The sequence below is a fragment of the Erythrolamprus reginae genome, chromosome 6 (assembly GCF_031021105.1).
Source record: "Erythrolamprus reginae isolate rEryReg1 chromosome 6, rEryReg1.hap1, whole genome shotgun sequence".
NCBI classification, from domain to species: Eukaryota; Metazoa; Chordata; class Lepidosauria; order Squamata; family Dipsadidae; genus Erythrolamprus; species Erythrolamprus reginae.
Genome location: NC_091955.1, coordinates 69,649,275 through 69,667,676, shown reverse-complemented (window position 1 = coordinate 69,667,676; position 18,402 = coordinate 69,649,275). Strand labels below are relative to the sequence as shown.

At 37.9% G+C, this 18,402-nt stretch overlaps 1 protein-coding gene across 2 annotated transcripts in view; it reads right to left on the bottom strand.

Moving 5' to 3' along the window:
• Positions 1–2,053: 2,053 nt before the first annotated feature.
• The window catches only part of CACNG2 (calcium voltage-gated channel auxiliary subunit gamma 2), a 214,406-nt gene continuing 198,057 nt past the window's right edge, over positions 2,054–18,402 (bottom strand). The window contains exons 2-4 of one of the 2 annotated variants that reach the window (XM_070756194.1): positions 16,029–16,112; positions 7,932–8,072; positions 2,054–2,960 (exon numbers count right to left, since the gene is read on the bottom strand). In XM_070756194.1, coding sequence (XP_070612295.1) covers positions 2,425–2,960; positions 7,932–8,072; positions 16,029–16,112 — 761 coding nt within the window. In that variant the 3' untranslated portion in view covers positions 2,054–2,424. The remainder of the gene's footprint in view (positions 2,961–7,931; positions 8,073–16,028; positions 16,113–18,402) is intronic. The other variant, XM_070756195.1, reaches the window with a different exon arrangement.

Sequence of the window (18,402 nt, the reverse complement as noted above, 5' to 3'; positions counted from 1 at the left end):
GTAAAGGAATGGAGACCTGGCCTTGGAAATTAGCAAACCAATTAAGGGGGGCTTTTGGAAAAGCTTACATACTCCTGAGAAAGAGAAAAGAAAGTCAAAATAACTCCTTGATTTTGATTTGGCATACGTTTGGACAGAAAGAACCCCTCACAAATTTTCAAGATTCTGTTATTCTATTCTATAGTAATAAAGAACATTTTTTGGAATCCCTGACATGCTGTCTCTTGACTTGACCTACCTCTAAGACCTTCAGACCTGAGGTGCAAAAATCTGGACAATGTCTAGATGCAACAAAAAGAGATGCAAATATATGGAGTGCTTGGCTTTTGTATGGTAGCCCTAAAATAAGGAAGAGTCTTGGTAGGTATTCTGTGCCTCTCTTTTTTCCTTAATCACCTTTCCTTTTCTCTCTTACATCTTCAGTGAGAGAAGGGCCAGGTAGATCCTTTCTCAAATTCTGTCAAAACCTATGGAGCCACCAGATTTCATGTTTGGTGAACTTCAGCTGTTCTGCCTTTAAAAGAGAGAGAGAGACAGAGAGAGAGAGACAGAGACAGAGAGACAGACAGACAGAGAGAGACAGACAGAGAGAGACACACACACAGACACAGAGAGAGAGAGAGAGAGAGAGAGAGAGAGAGAGAGAGAGAGAGAGAGAGAGAGAGAGAGAGAGAGAGAGAGAGAGAGAGAAATAAGAAGCTGCAGTTTCTTCCAAATGTTGTGCTACAGGGATGGGAAAAGCTACACTTACCAAATATTTCCTCTTCTGAATGATTTTTAAAAGCTCGTTTAAAAGACAAACTGTCCCACACTACATATGGCAACATCATAAGTAGGCCTCTGAGAAAGGCGGACTGAATGTACAGCCAGGGACTGGCTAGCCCTAGCAACAGAAGGAAACCAGGGCATATTTCTTTTAGTGTTATGGATTTGGCACCGGAGCTGAATTTCAGCCAATGACAGCCTGTTCAGTGTACATGAGAGCAACTCCAATGGTTTTGGCAAGATTTTATCCACAAAGCAGAAAAGCTACTGATGGAAATGAAGCTGAGGTCAGCGAGCAAATAGTAGCTACTTTGCCTAGCATCTTTCTAAAGCCTGCAAATGTCCACAAGGCAGGGGTGTCCACAGAGTTTGGTCAAAAAAAGTCAAAATAGCAGAGTTCTGCCTGCTTTTATATACAACACACATTTTAAAAAAGGGTGGTGCTTTGATCACACCATTGCAGCCACCATCCTGACAATTTTTTTTTTACCATGCCCCATGGATATCCCTACCACAGGGGGAGAACAACCTTTAGATATTTTTTAAATCAATTTTTCTAAACCAAATAACAGTGGCCTCATTCTCTCTATGGGGAAATTGTCTTCTCAGTCCATAATTCTCATGGCTGGCAAGGGAAGTGGAGAGGGAGGGAATGCTATTAATGTCAAACAACAGGTCAAGTACTGGGTATCTTTTAAAAAAGAAAGTGCTGTTGATTTTCTTCTACGATTTGAGTTTTCATAGTTTTCAAGCTGGAAAAAAGATGAAAATAAAAATACTCTCTCACTTTCTGGCAAGTAAATCCTTCATTATATTTACATTTATTTATATCTGTTTTATTTTTTTAAAAATGCCACTTTATATTAAGCTTTTTTTTCTTTGTTGCAATGTCCCGGTTAACCCCAGAATAGTCGTAGGCTAATGAGGCTGAGCTGCTTAGCTTTAACTTCCTGAGACCTGGAGATTAGCATACTGGCACTAACCTTGCAAATCCCCAAGGACAAAGAAGGTGACAGTTAAGCTCTATGGACCAACAAGGACACGTTGAACCCCCAGTCATTCCTGGGGTGGCAGGTTCAAAAAAATTAGATAGGCCCCAATGCATGTACAAAGAGGGTAGACACCAAAGTCACTGCGTTTTATTTCTGGCTGGAGATTGCCAGAGAGTTGCAAATTCACAATGGGCTAAAAATGAAAATAAAAATAAACTAAGAAATTAAAGAGTAGTTTCCCCCCCTCCCCTCCCTCCAATCCAAAGAGCTGCCTCCTCTTTTTCGCACTTGTTTTTTTAAAAATTATTATTATTTTATTTCTTGGTTCCTTTTTTTAAATCTGCTTTTATTAAATGTTAAAATAATGGTACATGGGAAATCATGCATTTTCTTTTAAATTTATTTTCTATTTTTTATGTTTTTAAATTTCTTTCTCTTGATTTTTTTATTTTTTATTTTTTTTCTTTTTTTAAAACGGTTTTTTCCCCTTTCTTTTTGGATGTTTCACTTAACTTTGTTTGTGGTTGTTGTTGTTTTTTGCTTTTGGAAGGTTCCTATGGTTGCTCTCTTCTTGCCCCTACAGGCCCTCCCCACTGTTCCTCCCTCCTGCACCCGAGTCCTTCCCCCACTTTCCTTGTCCCCCAGTTTTCAGCCCCTCATGATAGCTTCATACAGGGGTGGTCCGGCGGTTGGCTGTGTTAGTGTGGATAGAGTCTTTGTTTTCTTTCTGGATACAGTTGTGTACCTGGAGGAAGCTGTTATCCCTGTCTGAATTGTAGGTGGCTGTGGGGGTAGTAGCAGCCTTCAGGGGGTCCCTGGTCAGGGTATACATCGAGATTTCCGTGGATGGGAGGGTGTTGAACCCTTTGATCCCAACAGGAGAGGCATCCCTGGAGTGTGAAGGCTCAGTGGAACGGGAACTGGAGCGACTGCGTCTCTGATAGCGGTAGCGGTAACTGGGTATGCGGGTGATGGCAGAGGACTGGAGGTAGTCCGTGGTGTGAGTGCTGGCACGCAGCTGTTTGTGCCGGTCAATGAACATGTGTACAGCCAGCACTCCAACCATCTCAGCTATAATGAAGGACAAGGCCCCAAAGTAGAAGGACCATCCGTAAGAGTAACTGTTCTTCTTGGAGTCACTTTTTGAGGGGTCTCCAGCATTGGCTGATATGTACACAATGATGCCAATTATATTACTCAGACCTGTGGACAAAGAGTAGGAGAAAGAAAGTTATAAAATGTCTCTTATGCATACCTAATACAATTAGAAGAGGCTTTGTAGTCAAGGGGAACTAGTAGTCATTGTGATCGGGGGGCATAGAAGTCAGATAAATTAAATTAAATGAATTAAATTAAACTATTCTGTTGCTACTGAAGATATTTTGATCTATTTCTCATAGCAACAATGATATGGCCAGTTTGAAAAGCTTAATAGTACAGCACTGTGCCGCCATTGAAAGATAGCACTCGGGGATTTATCTGAGACTTTAAAAGTTCCAACACTGTATGTATTCACATCGCAATGACACTTTCTGATTCAAATTCCTTTTGAGAAACTTTTTAGAGCAGCCTTCCCCAACCTGATATTCTCCAAACAGGTTGGACTTCAAGTTGTACAATCCTTAGCCAGTATAGCTAGGAAGCTCAGTTCTGCTTAATATTAACAATTAAACTCCTTACTTTGCACCACAAAAAAAATATAGAATGGCAGCAGAGGAAACACAACACAATTCTAGGAAATATGTGAATATGTGTTTGTGTTATCCTAGACTAGTAATTGCCTCCACTATTTGATGACATTGATTTTTCTTTCTACAGATTTAAATTGATGCGTTAGATAGGTTGAAAGCTTTCTTATTAATATATAGAATATATGTATATATGTATGTGTGTGTGTGTGTGTTTGCTTGTTTGTTTTTTAAGAAAAAAGCTCAGAGGCAATACATAAGAGACCAGATGAGCTCTGAAACAGATCAGCATTTCTATTTTGTGCCTGTCAGTAATACATCTTCATCCAAAATTATCCTTGCCCATTGTCTATCATAATAAGTACTCTTCTAATATGTCCAGCCATGTAGAGTATTATTCAAATATTTTGTACTCTTGTACTGATTTCGTATATGCTATATTGCACCAACCTAACACATACATTGCCATATCCATAGTATAACACTCACCAACTTGAATTCCTTATCAACTATTTGGAGATACTGTATATTTCATTGTATGTTGGAGAATTATTTGGTTTTTTATTTTTAGGTTCTGTGTTTAAAACAGAATTGTATTTTTTTTTGTTCAAAGAATCCTATTATGATTTGTTGGAATCTCAAGACAGAGGTTCACATTTTTTCCTAATGAAATCATTATCAGGATGTCATTTGGCTGAATGGATAGCTTTACTCTGTTTTGGCAATTTTTGTGAGTTTGGAGGGATAAAAAACAGAGATCTTCTACTTCTAGAGTTTGGTTAGAGAGTATATTGCAATGTTTCCGCTTTATTGATGTGTCTTGTTAAACTGGTATTTATTAGGCCTAAATTTTGCCACCTTGGAAAATTATGGTAATGGACATTGAATAAAATATTTCTATCTGGACACTATTAATCTTTAGCAACTAAAATATCAAGGAAGTGAAACAACTGCTGAATTACACATCAGTTTGGCATACCGTAGCTTACTAGGACTTCAAAACTCTGGACAGCCACCAGATGGCAGCCATTATTAAGATTTTCTGTATCTCTGCTGTCATTTAATAATAATTTGGTTTTGGAGGCTCACTTGTAGAAGATCTAATCTTAGATTTATCATGAGTTTACAGGTGCAAAATCTGAGCCATTTATGTGAGAGGAGATGGAACATGGATTCTCAACAATTGACAGATGGTGTACAGTTTCTAACTAAACTAAGGCTCATATGAATATTGAAAGAATGATTTGCCTACTACGTTTGTGGGCATTTTTAATTCATACTCCCCAAGTTGGTTGCATTCTAGACCCTGGTTCTGGAGAGATCACCGCGAGATCCTGGATGTCTCATAGAAATCAGATGCGCTAAAGTACTGCATGAAAGCCCCATGCAGAACATTGATATAATTTAGCCATTAGTGGAAGTAGGAAGGAATGGACAAGTATGGAGTATCACCACAAATGTTGAACTAGACTCATCATTGACCTTAAAACATGAGATCCCTGATGGATTGGGCCAAAGATTTATCTAATCCAGCATTCTCTTTGGACTGTGGCCAGGCCAATATCTTCAGGAAACCCCTATAAAGGAGAATGTGAAGGTGATAACTGCCCCTATAAGGAGAATGTGAAGGTGATAACTGCCCCCTACTATGTGGAGTGTATGCATAATATTACAGGCATTCTGGGGAAAAAATTAATAATCCACTTTCGTCACTGGATGCTGCCACAATCAACATATGAACAGGATAATTTGAAACAAGAGACAAATGCCACAAATAGAGAGACAGGCTCTTTAAAAAGCTCACATACACACTCCAACATTTTCATTGCTTAAAAGAGGATGTTATAAAGCTGGACTTTTACATGAAGGGTATATACCTTAGACCTTATTTTGGCCTAGTTCACTCTGAGGTGAAAACCTGTGTTTAAATTGTACCACTTCTTATTGCAGCCAGGGTTCACATGATTAAATGTTCCTCCATTTAAAAAGATAAAATATGCTTTTGTATCTAGAAATATTTATACCTGGAAAAGAAGGTGATTGGAAGAAAGGTTAAGCTAGAACTTTTCTTCCTGGCATCTGATTTTCCCCGGGATTTCTTCAGGCTGTAATGTTAGCCAATTCTGGAGAGATTGTACTTCACTTGAAAGAGTGGGCAGTCCTCAACCGCCAATTGTCTCTGGATTTGCAGATAATGGCTGTATCAAGGACTGTATTTGCAAAATTATGCCTGATGCACTAGCTGCAATTCTTCCTGAGCCCGTTAGATCTGGCTATAGTTACCCGTCCCTTTGTTATATCATAGTTAAAGTACTGCAACATGTTTCATATGTGGCAGTCTTGAAGCTGTTCTTTGAACATAAAGGCAATGTACAGTATATGTCATCAGACAAATAAGTAATTTTAACTTGTGCAAAATGCAGCTGCTATATGGCTTAATGCTCCAAAATACTGGGGTAATGTTATGCCTGTCCCAACATATCTCCCAGTTGTTCTCTAAGTGTTACTTAGAAAGTTGTATTTTATGTTCTTGACTATTTTGCATCTAACAACAAAAATAGAATATAGGAGCTTAAGATTCTCTTATCTGAATAACTTTTATTTATGTAGCTATTAATTTGACTGCTAAAGTAAGACCGCCTTAAACATGTCCATGATTTAAGAGACTTAGTAGACCTTCTGAGAGGGTCTCCTGCATTTCCCCATGCTATGATAAAAGCTGTTTTAGGAAATGCATTTTGGAAAAAGAGTGAACCCTTTGTCTTCAGCCAGGATCTTCTAATTGGTTGGGGATGACTTTTAGCTTTTAGGTCATCCTACCTAACCTAAATGGATTTCTAATGTACATACAGTTTTGTTGTCTGCCAGCCGCCTTGAGCTTCTATGAATGGAAAGGCAAGATTCAAATTGAAACAATAAACAAACATCTACTGTTTCATATGGAGGGATTTTATAAACTATTTATTTTGATATGGAAGAAATTCAATCCTGTGAGTCTTCACCTGCATGCTGCAGTGGTAAAGCCCAAACATAGGCTTATTCTTTCAATAGTAAACAGGTATAGGCGGCCAAATAAAAATCTTTATTTTTCTGAGCTGCTCTTTCTTAAACAAACTACCGGTAGCAAACAGGGCCTAATGTACAAAAAACCCCAAAACTTTGTGTGTTGAGATGCTCTTTTCTTCTGGTGAAAGATTATCCATATCGCCATCCAATCTAGGGTCAAAGAAAAGATGAAAAGTCTTCTACTAGTGCAATGGTTCTCAACCTTGCCAACTTTAAGATACGCAGACTTCAAGATTGAGAAACATTACACTAGGGGGGGGGGGGAAGAGGCAGCAGTTAGGTTTCTCTGTTGTGGTTTCTCTGTATAATGTACCATATTTGGCACATGCCTAAAAAGACTTGCCACTTCCTTCCTGGAGCAAAAAAGGACTTGTTCAGCCTAGGAAAGCACTCAGGAGAACGGGAATAGAGGGACATATGTCTGATATTCTTTGCCAAATATGTAGGTTGTCATCCAGGATCTTGGGTTTGCTTTTGTTAGTGTTACTTTGAACATTTATGAAATCAGGTTATAAACAATGCACTTGAAAAATAATCCTGTCTGAATACAATGTATGCAAAGCAGCTGAATTCTCTCTGAAGTTTTAGAGGCACTGTACTGCATTGCCAGGGTCAAACTAAGTATGACAGCAGAAGGTCTATTTGTTTAGACGTGATTGGAGAAGCCCAAGTTTCATGCAAGGAGTGATTTTTAAAGTGAAGGTAGAACCACATCTCAGGATTTCCAAATGAGGGTAGAAGAATCTGATTTTTAGAGCAAAAGAGCAGGTGAATATGCAGGATATTGCTCTACCTGCTCTCAGCATACTAAAAAAAATTGTGGATACATTATTATTCATCATGCTATTGCTTGGTTTCATCATGCTATTGCTTGGTTTTAGTTTGTTTCTTCCAATGAACTCCAGCAAAGAACTGAATCTGGCTGGTATTTGTGGGGGATGTGGAAGTAATGAGAAATGCCAGTGAAGAAAATAGAGGGCACTAGGCATATCCATGTGTTGCTCTATGATTGGACCTCCTGTTCACATCTCCATGCACAAGTGAGAAGTTTAAACAAATTATTCTTCCACTGTCAAATCTAGTTGGACTTCCCCTAAAATAGGTTGCAACTCTGAAACGTGGAATGCAACTGCAATGCATTCTTCCTCTCCTGCAATCACTTAGAGTAAAACATCTCCTTTTTTTTCATTTTGCATGATTTAATTCAGATGAGGAAATGAATAACTGATTGGAGTTGGGAAATATTAGCATTCCCAGTCTTGTTCCTTTTCATTCATGTTCCATCCCAATGCTCTGGGAGCCGGTTGTTCCCTTTACCTCCCAACACATTGGGTCCCTCCCTCCTTTATTTATTTATTTATTTTTTGGTGCTTTTATCCCTGTGCAGAGAGGCAGCCCACTGGTCCCTCAGCCCTTTTACCTGCAGACACGAAGAAAATGCCGGCACTAAGGATGATGTTATGTCGGGTTTTGTAGAACTCGCTGGCTGCAATGCAGAGTCCACCCATAAAAAGCAGAATCACACTCAGGATCGGAAAAATACTAGAGGCTCTTACAGCCCCTGTAAGCAAAGAAAACCAGAGGGGTGGGGGGAAGGTAATGGAGGGGGAGGATGACAGCAAGTGTGGAAGACAAGGAGAGAAGGGAAGACATGCAGTTGGGTGGGTGGGGGTTTGGGATTAAGGAAGAGTGTGGAAGATTGGTGAGGAGTGCAGCAAGGTGGAACAAAAAAGACACAGCAAAGAAGCACAGGAATCGGAAGGCCAGTGATAAGGAAAGAGAAAGAGGAGGAGAATGAAACAGAGCATCAACAGAAGAAGAAAGCTGTTACAAATGAACTATCAACATATTGGATATTAGAAGAGAGCAGTGTACTTAGAGCTGGGGACAGTCAAATGGCGTCTGGTAACCAAAACAAAAACGAAAACCAAAAAACGAAAGCACAGTGCCATCCCTTTGAACATACAGAAACTCTAAAGGCCAGAAAATTAAAACAATGCCATGTACCATTCAGCATATTGTTGACAAATTGAAATCAGCAGGAGATGTCCTGAAAATAAACACAGATATTGTGCAGAAGTGGGCATGGGAGACTCTCCAGATGGACCCAGTCCTTGATTCACAGGCAGGCCTGCACACAGACACATGGTTGTGGTGGGGTGGGGAGCAGAGGAGGTTTTTAATCATTCAGGATTTGTGGCTCAAGCATGGAATCTTACGAAGATCCCATTTTTCCCAGTCCCCCACTCCCCCCCGCTTTTTTTGGCCTTGTTTCTTTCCACACGCACACACAAAAAATGCATTAAGGAGGAAGAGATTGCCCGATTGCCTTACAGCTGCTAACACTTGAACGCTAACTCCCCAGAAGCACATTATGCTTTGGAAATGTGTACATGCGTTGCAAATTAACGAAGGCTCTTATAGTTGTGTTCATTTACTGTATTTACCCCAAAGGAAGATGACAACTGAGTTAAGGCTTCCTCCAAAAATAAAATTAGACAGGAAAAAAATTTCTTGCATTTTGCATCCCTGAAAATCTAAGACGACCTTCTCCTTTTAAAGATAAATTATTTGGGCAAATTTTAACTTCCTTCCATATAGATATACTACTTCACTCTTCACAGAAGCTAGCCAGTAGATGGCAGTAGCATGCAGGTACATAAATGCACATAGACATAATGATTTTGAGATTAAGCATTATGGAGAATGGGGAGCTCTTGCAAAAAATGTGTGTGACTAGTATGACTTTTTTTTTTTTAGGAAACATTAAAGCACTCTCTCGTGCACAGTTGTAAGCTTGCAGAAAATATAAAATCTGACTCATCTGTGGTCTCACATACGTATAGTATATTAGATGATTAAAAGATAAACATGCACTTTATGGTGTGTCTGTATAATAGACTCAATAGTTTTTATTTCCAGTGTAAAACATAACAGCATTTAAGTCAGTCTTCCTCAGCTTGCTGGATTTCCTAAACCTGCTGTTCTCTAAACCTATGTTGGCTGGAAATTATGAAAGCTGAAGAGCAATCTGAATGAAGAGTGCCTGGTTGGGATAGACTGATATAAATTATTCATATTAGAATAATCAGAAATAGACAGTGTGGATAAAATCCATCCATTTACAATTCTTTCACCATGGGATGGCTTAGCTACATTAAAATGTAAAATCAAAACATAACAAAATATATTGTATTGTTAGCTGTCTTATGCTTAGCTAGATAAAGCATATATTTCTCTTTTTAAAAGATTAATTTTTAAAAATCTAATAAATAGCCCCACCAAGTTTTTTTTTAATGTCTCTGATTTCTTTTCATAAATCTGTATCAAAATGTTTCTTTGTATCCAGTCTTCCATCCCCATTAACACCTGCAAATCTACAGGAAAACTTTGCAAGATGCTGTAGTAAGACAAATGTCATGACAAAGAAGTTCACAGGAGACCTTTGCCCAAGGAACTCATTAATAGCAACTTTCTTTATTGAAAGGGCTACATGATTCTAAACTGAACTGCCAAGTTTGGCTAGTTCATACAACTGAAGCTTCAATTAACAAAATCTGGTGGTTGTATTTATATGACATCATATATCTCAACAAACCTCATGGCTTAATATAATGGCTCGGTCCATCCATGTTAAAACAAAGATTGGGATTCCCACAGCATGCTGGATGGCAAAGTATCCAACCCAGTTTTAAACTAGTTTAGTATATTGTTTAAATCCAGTTAATGAAAGCTATCAGACCTAATATTATTAGGTCATATCCTTGCTTTAACAAAAGTGATATGGGTATTGAAGCAGGACGATCAGGGAGGATTTATGTGCAGTTATCCCTACACTGTACTGAGATGCTCTTTGGTTCTAGCAAAAGGGCTGAATGCAAACAAGAAATGTGAGTGCTAATGGGAAACCATCAATGAGTGGTTAGCCATACAGACTGTGACTGGATGGGGAGTTGAAGCCCCTACATCTTAACATTGTCAAGATTGGGAAATCCTGGTTTATACTGATAGTTTTATTTCCACAGTGCCAATTCCTGGGGAATTCTAAAAAGAAACACTTATTTATTTGAAAACAAAATGAACATAGCACTGCTGTGATACCTCCATTCTTGGGTCATGATACCTGCTTTATTTGGTTTGAATTTTAATTCTCATGCTGCTTTGGCCTTTGGTTTCCCAGAGGGTGGCACTCAACATGCAATGCAATTCTATTTGTCACCAGTTTCTCAGGGGTTTTGCTGAAGAATGTACAAGTCAACAAATGATGGAAAAGGGGATAAACCTTTAAATTACAATGAGAGCCAGTAGTGGGTTGCTCCCAATTTGGGCCAGTTCTTAGAACTGGTAGCAATGGCAGCAGGAAACTCTGACCGCCCATGACATTTCTGCATATGTCCAGAAGTGTTGTGTGTGCGCATGAATGCGCACAAACCGGTGGCAAACTAATTCAGAACCCACCACGGAACGAAACACTTACTTAATTTAGCCCTTACAGTCTATGGATATAGTACCAAGTTCAGATTTTTTTTTGTGGAAATCATGGACATGATTGTGTCCCATTCCAGGGAATTTAAAATCTACTGATTTCAAGTCTGTGTTAGAGAAGTGTTTCAGAGATGGAACTATGCTTCACTGACAACCTCTAGAAAGCACTAATGAGATTTAACACTAAAGAATGTCAGTAATTGCCAGGGGAGTTCAATGATCAAAGGTCTTTTAGAACATAGGTGGATTCTACAATTCCCCCTTTTTCCACAGATTTTAATTAGTCCAACACAATTACAATAAAGAATGTTTTACAGGAACATAAGGCCTTTTCTGGACCAGTTTTGACTGGCTGGAAAAGAGCCATTTCATGAAAAAGCAAGTTGGTTGCTGCAAACTAAGCTTAATTTGCATGATTTATTGCTGTTGCAGGGCATAAATTTAATTACATACACACTTCGGCACATCCCATTTTTATTATTTTGTATGTGTATGTGTATATGCATGTGTACACGCACACACACACACACACACACACACACACACACCAGCCACTCTATGCAGCTGATAAGATACATTAAAATTATAATAAAAATAACAGATATATAACATGGAAGCTAAAGCTATGCAATTAGAAAATCTGGGAAAATAAATATGTTTGAATCCCCATCTATAGTGTAGCAAAGAGTGGGCTTAATTTAATCCATAATATAGAATTGTTGCCTTGTTAAGGTAGGTAGACAAAATATCATTCTTTGTTATACCATTTGGCGTTTACAATTTGCATATTTGTGCGCAGGTGATTTACAGAGGCACAGGTGGCTTTGCTGACTCTGGGGTATTATAGAAAATAATAAAGTGGGATTATTGCAACATGGAGCTGCATATAAATAGTTTACAAGCTTTAGTTACTATAAAATATGGCAGTAAGAATATGGAATGTCTGTACTATTTTATCAACCATGCATCATCTTCATTCATTCTGGTTTCATTTCCAGACTCCATTCATAGTTTTGGTTTGGGCTGCTGTTTTAGGCTAGACTATCTTCTCCACATATCTTCACATAATGAAATGCAAGAAGGTGTCAGTTATGGTCAAGCACTCATAGGACATAGTCCACAGATAAACCCAACTAGTGCCTCTCTGGTATCTTTTTCAGTGAGAGACTTCAATTCTTCTCAGCTCATACAGTCACCTTTTAAAAAACAATTATCTTAATTGATTATGCTTGTTATTTTGTGAAGCTTCTTAAATAGCTATGTTTATCTGCTGCCTAATTTTATGTTAAAATGGTTTCTTTCCGGGCCGGGGTGGTGGTGGAAAGAAAAACCCTTGTTATATTTGGTTTTTAGTAGTCAGTAGTTAAGATTTTAATTTGTTTTGTTTTGAGATAATTGTTTGTGCTTTTCTGGATGTGGCTTTCATTAGATTTTAATTTTTGTGTCATTTATATTTATACAAAGCACTCTGAGAATAATTTTTTTTAGAGTAAATAATTCATTAATATAAGAATATTATTATTTGGAGAAGGTTCAAGAATTATACTCCATTATCAAGAAAGTTCCCAGTCTTCTATTGAAATATCAGCTATGCTATGGTTTCAATTTGCTCCTCATATATTGAAAACGAGATGAACGCTTGTGAAGTTTGGAGCTCCACAGAAGTTGTGTAGCTCTAAACTACACAAGTGTTCACCTGCTATTTTCAATATAGATTAACTAAACACAAACTATACGATCAACTGAGAACCCCACAAATAATTAATAATTATTGCTGTTATTGCACCCTACAAGACTACATATGATTACTCCTACTATTAAATCCATGTAATCTGGCATCGCAGATGTCTCAAGGTCATACTATGTTCAGGATGTATTTATATCTTAGGCCCCCTTCTACAAATGGCAGCCATACTAACTTGGACCAACGCTGCTGTCCAGTGTCCCCAGGACATCAAAAGGTTTGTTTGGAGATTGGGAAAGTGACACAATTACTTTTAAGTGAGCTTCTGCTTTTGCAGAAACATTGAAAGTTAGATAACTCCTGCCTTATTCCCCTTAATTATTTCAGAGATTTCCCCTTCTTTTCTACAGTCATGGTGGGTTGGGGTTGATGGCTCAGAATAGTGGCTTTACTACTCAGCATCAACTGTGGCAAGTTGGCCTTTTCCTAAATTTCCCCTCCTAGTTGAAAAAGCAAACACAGCAAAAGGAAAACTAAGGATGTAAACAGGCACTTGCAGGACATTATTTTTGGCACTCTCATGTTGCACTGCTTGAAAGGAGCATTGGGAGAATAGAGCACCAGAAGACACACAATTCTGGCTCTGAACCTGTGGCAGAGAGGTTGCCAACTGCTTTTAGTAGAGAACCAAAAGGAGAAGGGCCATAGCTTATTGACAGAATCCATGCTTGCAAAGACAATTTGCCTAAGCCTTGTCCACTGCAGGTGCACTGGGTAAAAATTTCCAGAATCTCAGCCACAAATCACGGTTTAATACAATGTGTGAACCCAGGCAATTACCAGACTAGGTAAATAGTTTGAATGAATGAATAAATTCATATGCTCAACATTTTGGCTGCATGAAAGATTAAAATATAATTTTCAAACTGTCAAACTGTTATAGTTTTATATTGCTGATAATTGATTATACATTATACATTTCTGCAGCCTGGGATACTTGATCCAATAGTGTTTTACCTCTTCCCAAATGTATAAACAGGATCATGGCAATATAATGACCTCCAGAAGAAAGGAAAGCAAACCTGAAGACGAGATTTAGCCTCTGTTTAAAGAAAAATATATAAATACATTTGGAGCTCAAACTTACTGCAGCTTTCTGTACCCTGACATACCAAAATATGTCAACTTGAACCAAAGGCTCAAATGTTACCATATCATCCCCAGCCAAGCAAGTTATGCTGGCTAAGAAACTATGCTGGCTAAAATGGAGTTGAGGATTTTCCACACAGAAGAAAGCTAGATTTGAGAATTATGATTAGGACTGGAAAAAATTAGGTTAGAGTCCTAACCTAATTAAAGTCATTCAGTCTTTAAGTATACTTGACTAGTTATGCAATGGACTAGATTAGGCTGTGATGGGATTGGATAATTTGCAATTCCAAGTTATATTGTGTGAACCCATAATTCTGTTATTTAGCATGTTGCATAAACCAGGCCATCAAATTAAGCCATAATATTGATAATCTGGATTCATCAGGGTATCCTTCTAACCCCACAGGAAAGGCACTGTATTAAAAGGACATAGTGTAATAAATAGGATACATGATATGTGCTAAAAAGGTGAAATATTCTTACTTAATACTTCTTGTTATCTTCAGCCCTTGACAAAGTCAGTCTATATGTGTTCTGAGCTCTTGTAGCTTTAGGATTTCAGTCTATTATCTATTGTCATGAAAAATCTTGGAGATGAGCTGAGTCCTCGGAGAGGGGCGGCATACAAATCTAATAAATTATTATTATTATTGTTATTGTTATAATTATTATTAGGGATTGGCATCTTTCATATTACTGTTGTCTGGTTAATGCTTTGCAGGATGCTCCTTCCTCCATTTACTACCGGTATTAATTGCTGTTCATGGGCAGTTTGGTTTAGGATGCAGAAGAATCCAGATATCTATTCTGTGGTGATACCTACTTGAATGATGCCTGACTTCTTTGGTTGGTTTGTTTGGGGTTTTTTTCCCTCTTCAGTTCATATCTAGACATTACTTAGGTTCCTTAAATACACTAGTATACTGATCTTTTGGAAGACCACTAGCCCTTTTATTACACAGATGTTTAATGGCCTTTCAAAAACTGGTCATTAAAAAGATGGGCTGTCAGTCAATTTAAACTGGAAAAAAAGGTATTGTTTTTGTCCCAATTGAATTTCAGCCTAGAGAGTTTCAGCCTCATAAATCGGTGACTTCTTTTCTTGTTGACAATTGATTTGGAGTGGAGTGGAAAGAAAGCCAAAGGACTGTATGGATTCCTGTCCTTAAATGATCCCCCAGGGGAACTAGACAAGCAAGACCACTTGCAAGATTTGCTAGTGAGGCCAATTAGGGTTTGACTATCAGGGCACTATAAATTGAGAGCTAGTGGAATGCGTATGTATGTATGTATGTATGTATGTATGTATGTATGTATGTATGTATGTATGTATATAATGACAAAATATATGTTATTGTGACTCCATAAATGCCAAGATATCTTACATTCCAAGAGCACACAAAATAAACAATTGGGACAGAAATTCGTCTAGTGCTTATTGCAGAATATTGCAGAATATGTGTACATGCATTTATGTACATGCATATACACCCATTCACCACAGTCAGTCAATTTTAGTACTTTTTTGATTGAGTTTTAAATAACAGTATACGAAATGGATTCCTTCCAATTTAATTTGTATTATTCTATGTGTATCTATATTAGGTTTATAGCCTCCCATTCTTCCAGGAGCTCAAGGCGGCATATTTTCTAATCCCCACCCCCTTAATTACCCTGTAAAAGTAATTTGGGGTAAGACATGATGACTGGTACAAAGTTGCCTAGGTCAACTCAAAGCTGGATGTCTCCACAAATACATTAACCAGTACACCATACTATTTTTTCTTAGACTTTGTTCTACGGCTGATAATTCAGGTAGTAACAATTTGCATAAATAAAAGCTACACACAACTGATGAAGTACTCAAGAATAATAACCCATCTTAGAAATTAATGTCATGGCCTTGACTTCTGCGATCTTCAGTGCCCATGGAGGCAAAAAATATCTTCTTAAATATTTTATTGTAAATAAATTGTCAGGGAATCAAATGTGTACATACATGCAAAAGACACAGCTGGGATTTTAAAAGAACATTTAAAGGCAAATACCCAGAAAGCCTAAGAGGTATTCTATTCAGGTAGCTCAATCAGGGTGCCCTCCCTCTGGTAATATGTTTTGTCTAATGTCATCTGAAGAGAATGAAGGGCACCCCTGCTCTGCTCAGAGACGAAACAGAAAGAGAAGTTGCAGACTTACGGAGGAAATATTCTGCTGTGTCGGCTTCATACTCTGTGTCCTCGAGGAAGTGATCGATTTGCTTACACAGACCTTTAAAATTCCCTACAAGAGAAGAAACAATAAATGAGGACACCAGAAATTGGAAGAGGAGCTTCCTTTCAGTCTTTATGTAGCAAAAATTAATATAAGACGCTGTCTTATTTTCGGGGAAACAGGGTAATAATAATAATAATAATAATAATAATAATAATAATAATAATAATAATAATAATTTATTGGATTTGTATGCCGCCTCTCTCCGCAGACTCGGGGCGGCTAACAACAATAATAAACACAACATGTACAATCCAATAATAAAAAACAATTAAAAACCCCTATTATAAAACCAAACATACACACAAACATATCATGCGTAACTTGTAATGGCCTAGGGGGAAGAGCTATCTCAACTCCCCCATGCCTGGCGGTATAAATGAGTCTTGAGTAGTTTACGAAGGACAGGGAGGGTGGGGGCAGTTCTAATCTCCGGCGGGAGTTGGTTCCAGAGGGCTGGGGCCGCCACAGAGAAGGCTCTTCCCTTGGGGCCCGCCAAACAACATTGTTTAGTCGACGGGATCCGGAGAAGGCCAACTCTGTGGGACCTTATCGGTCGCTGGGATTCGTGCGGTAGCAGGCGGTAGATCTTAAATTGACATCGATCAATCATGTTCTGTGAAAACAGACACAGAGTCTGCTTCCCAATATTTACAGTCCCGTTTCTGATTACAGATATTACTACAGTTTCGGCTGAGAACTACTGGAGAAGACAGTTCGCTATAGGCTGATGACCAACTTCATTGCTATCATCCTTACTAAGTATCAGCTTCACCCAAGCTGGTGTCCTACCAGTTGTTGGATCCCATTTTCCATAATTTCCAGATAACCGGGCTAAAGATTGTGTAGTCTGAGGAATTAAGGAGCTTCTACCACATTTTTGAAAGACATCAAGCAGGCAAGCATGCTATGCATAACGAATATTTTTTAAAAAAAATCCAGATTAAATTCACTATCATACTAGAAACCTTAAGTGTAAATGAAATGACTGCCTAGTTGCAGCACCAACTTATTCATTAGGCATAGTTGGTACAGTGCCTAGGGACCATGAAAAAAATTTTTTTTTTTAAATCAGCAGGAATAAAAACAAAGTTATGTATTTTCATGCCTTGCCTTTCAGCCTTGAAAATATACACAATAAATAGAATGCAACTCATAAATTACAAATAAAATATACACATCACTCAAATTAAAAGCTCAGTCATATATTAAATGCCACTATGGAAATAATGGAAGCACAATTTTTAATAACTCTATTTTTATAGAGGAACAGGTCCATGAAGGCAAAAGTGCCCAGAGCCCATAAAAATCCTGTCCAAATGGCAAACAAATTAGCAACAGAGATGGCAAGCTACATATCTGACAATTATGCTGGTCTTTGACCATAGTAAAGATTTGATTGATATCTGACAAAAGAGAATAAAAGAATCTTGCAGTCTGCCAGCTCGAGATCTAGCATAAATACAGAACTAATTGTACCTTGAGGAATAGTCATAGATTGTGAATTTGTGAGCAATGGGTTTTCTAAGTAAACAACACTGTGGTTGGATAATTTTGGTTCAATATATTGTGTGGACCTAGTCAGTAAGATTGGGTACTATTTGCGATGGATTAGTGTATTGTGTGGATATAGCCTGAAGGCAAGGCATAAATTAAGAATATAATTTTTTAGAGACAATTCTTGGAAACCTAAGAAGCATCCTTAGAGCTGAGCTCGAGTCTTGCTGAATTCATGGGCACATTCATGTGGTTTTCTTTTGTGTGTTTCCTTGATGTTATGTTTAATCTACAGGTCTGGTATTCCATAGAAATCTCCCATCTGAATACTAACTAGGCCTAATCCTGTTTAGTTTTCAAGCTCATATAAGGCCTGGCAAGTAAATACTAATGGAGAAGCAAGGCCTTCTTATTCACAGTTGTATTTAAAGTGATCATGATTTAAGATAAAAAGGAAATGCCAAATTACATTTCATTAAATCCTAGGCCCCAAAGTGAACTAAGGTCTCTTACTGTGTCCATTTGTAATAAAAGAGAAATAAATGCTTTGGTGATAGTGGGAGCTTTCTTTCCATTAAAAGTAGCTGGTGTAGACACAACCCTCCCCCAGTTTTCATAAGGACCGCAACTGAGGTAAAATTAAAAATCTCTCCTGCCAATTGCTAGGGTATTTTCTTCATTTATATTTATTGAGAGATTCCATATTATAAAAGATAATCATAAAGAGAGAAAAAAGAAAAAAAATGCAGGAAAATAAAAACTAAAGTTAAGAAGCGTATAAATGACTTCCAGCCTTTTAAAC